Source organism: Acanthisitta chloris, unplaced genomic scaffold (genome assembly GCF_000695815.1).
Source record: "Acanthisitta chloris isolate BGI_N310 unplaced genomic scaffold, ASM69581v1 scaffold36492, whole genome shotgun sequence".
Lineage (NCBI taxonomy): Eukaryota > Metazoa > Chordata > Aves > Passeriformes > Acanthisittidae > Acanthisitta > Acanthisitta chloris.
Genome location: NW_008659401.1, coordinates 11,369 through 12,923, shown reverse-complemented (window position 1 = coordinate 12,923; position 1,555 = coordinate 11,369). Strand labels below are relative to the sequence as shown.

At 48.7% G+C, this 1,555-nt stretch overlaps 1 protein-coding gene across 1 annotated transcript in view; it reads right to left on the bottom strand.

Annotated features, from left to right (window-relative positions):
- TBC1D2 (TBC1 domain family, member 2) overlaps positions 1-1,555 on the bottom strand; it is a 16,660-nt gene that overhangs the window by 5,053 nt on the left and 10,052 nt on the right. The window contains 2 exon segments of the mRNA XM_009069384.1: position 1; positions 3-167. The exon segment at position 1 is cut by the window's left edge and continues 293 nt beyond it. Coding sequence (XP_009067632.1) covers position 1; positions 3-167 — 166 coding nt within the window.

The window sequence follows — 1,555 nt, the reverse complement described above, 5'->3', positions numbered from 1 at the left end:
GGTTCAGCTCTCCAATGCTGTTCCACCTGTCACGGAGGGGTTTCTCCACTATTTCCTGGCTCCGCAGTTTGTTGGACTTTATCTCCAGGGCTTGGATTTTGGCCAGGAGTTTCCAGTCCTCAATTTCATAGTCAGGTACAGTCATAAACCCATACTCATCATACTCACTGGAGGAACACAAGGCAGCAGTTAGTTCAAATGACAGTGCTGGTACCTGAGTGATACCACTTACTGCTTGAGGTTATGCCTGTCGCCGGGTTCCTGTCACCTGTGCCAGAGCACAGATACACCTCCTTCACTTCCCTGGCGGCTGCATGTGACAGCCTGCCATGCTCACTGTCTCAGAGCCTTGAAGACAAATGAGAGCCTGCACCAATGGCACACACACATGAACTCAAGCGTAACTTTGCTCTGAACTGCAGCCCAGCCTCATCAGACTTCTCTCACCTTTCCTGCTGCCTGGCCCTCAAGAGAGTATCTAGTTCAACCTGTGTACCTTTTCCCTACCATGTCCTGATATAGTTCTGTAGGAGGGGACTGCAAAGGCTTTGGGGCACTAAACCAAAGAACAGAGTCCCATAGTCCTTTCAGATGTCTCTCTGTACACAATGTAAATCTCCTACCGATCGGAACACACCAGGAGCATTAACAGGACAGCTCATTTAGGATTTATGCACCATCACTCCACAGGCTGGGATGCTTGTAAGGAATCATCATATTCTTAACAGAGAGACCAAGACTAGCCTTGAGGTCTCATTTTCAAATCTACCTGGAGAACCTGCAAGACTGAGCAAGGAGATTAAACAGGAACTGCCATGGAACAAAGGCATTGACTGGGCAGGAAGGCATAAGCATAAATGTAAGGACCCCAGCAGTGCTGGTGGCAAGGCTCTCTGAATGTCTGCAGCCCAGCCTGCCTTCACTGCAAGATTTTCCCTGGGACAGTCTCCCTAGCAGAGCATCTCCCCTATGAAGACAGGCTGAGGAAGAAGGGGCTGTTTAGCCTGGAGAAGAGAAGACTTCATGGAGACCTCACAGCACCTTTTCAATATCTGAAGGGCCTACACATAGGAGCCAAAGAGGGACCTTTTGTTAGGAACTGCAGTGATAGGACAAGGGATAATGGGTTCAAATTGAAGGAGGGGAAGTTTAGATTAGTTATAGAAACACATGGATGAGACACTGGCACAGGTTGCCCAGTGAAGTAGTGGATGGCCAACCCTGGTGGTGTTCAAAGCCAGACTGGATGAGATCATGAGGAACCTGGTCTAGTGGGAAGGTATCCCTGCCCATGGTAGGGGGGTTGGGACTAGATTATCTGTAAGGTCCATTCCAACCCCTAAATCCTATGATTCTATAATTAGAATAGGGCAACGGTGTCTTCATATGGCTGGGACTAGAAAACCCCTAAGGACAGAGATGGCACAACCCCCATGTGGCCTTCTGTCCTACTGAAAGAGTTTAACCTCATGTTCAGTATTTACCTCCCAGGCAATCCATGGCTGTTGTCATTTGCCCTACTATGTTCCACTCCCATTCCCTTCCTACAGTGATA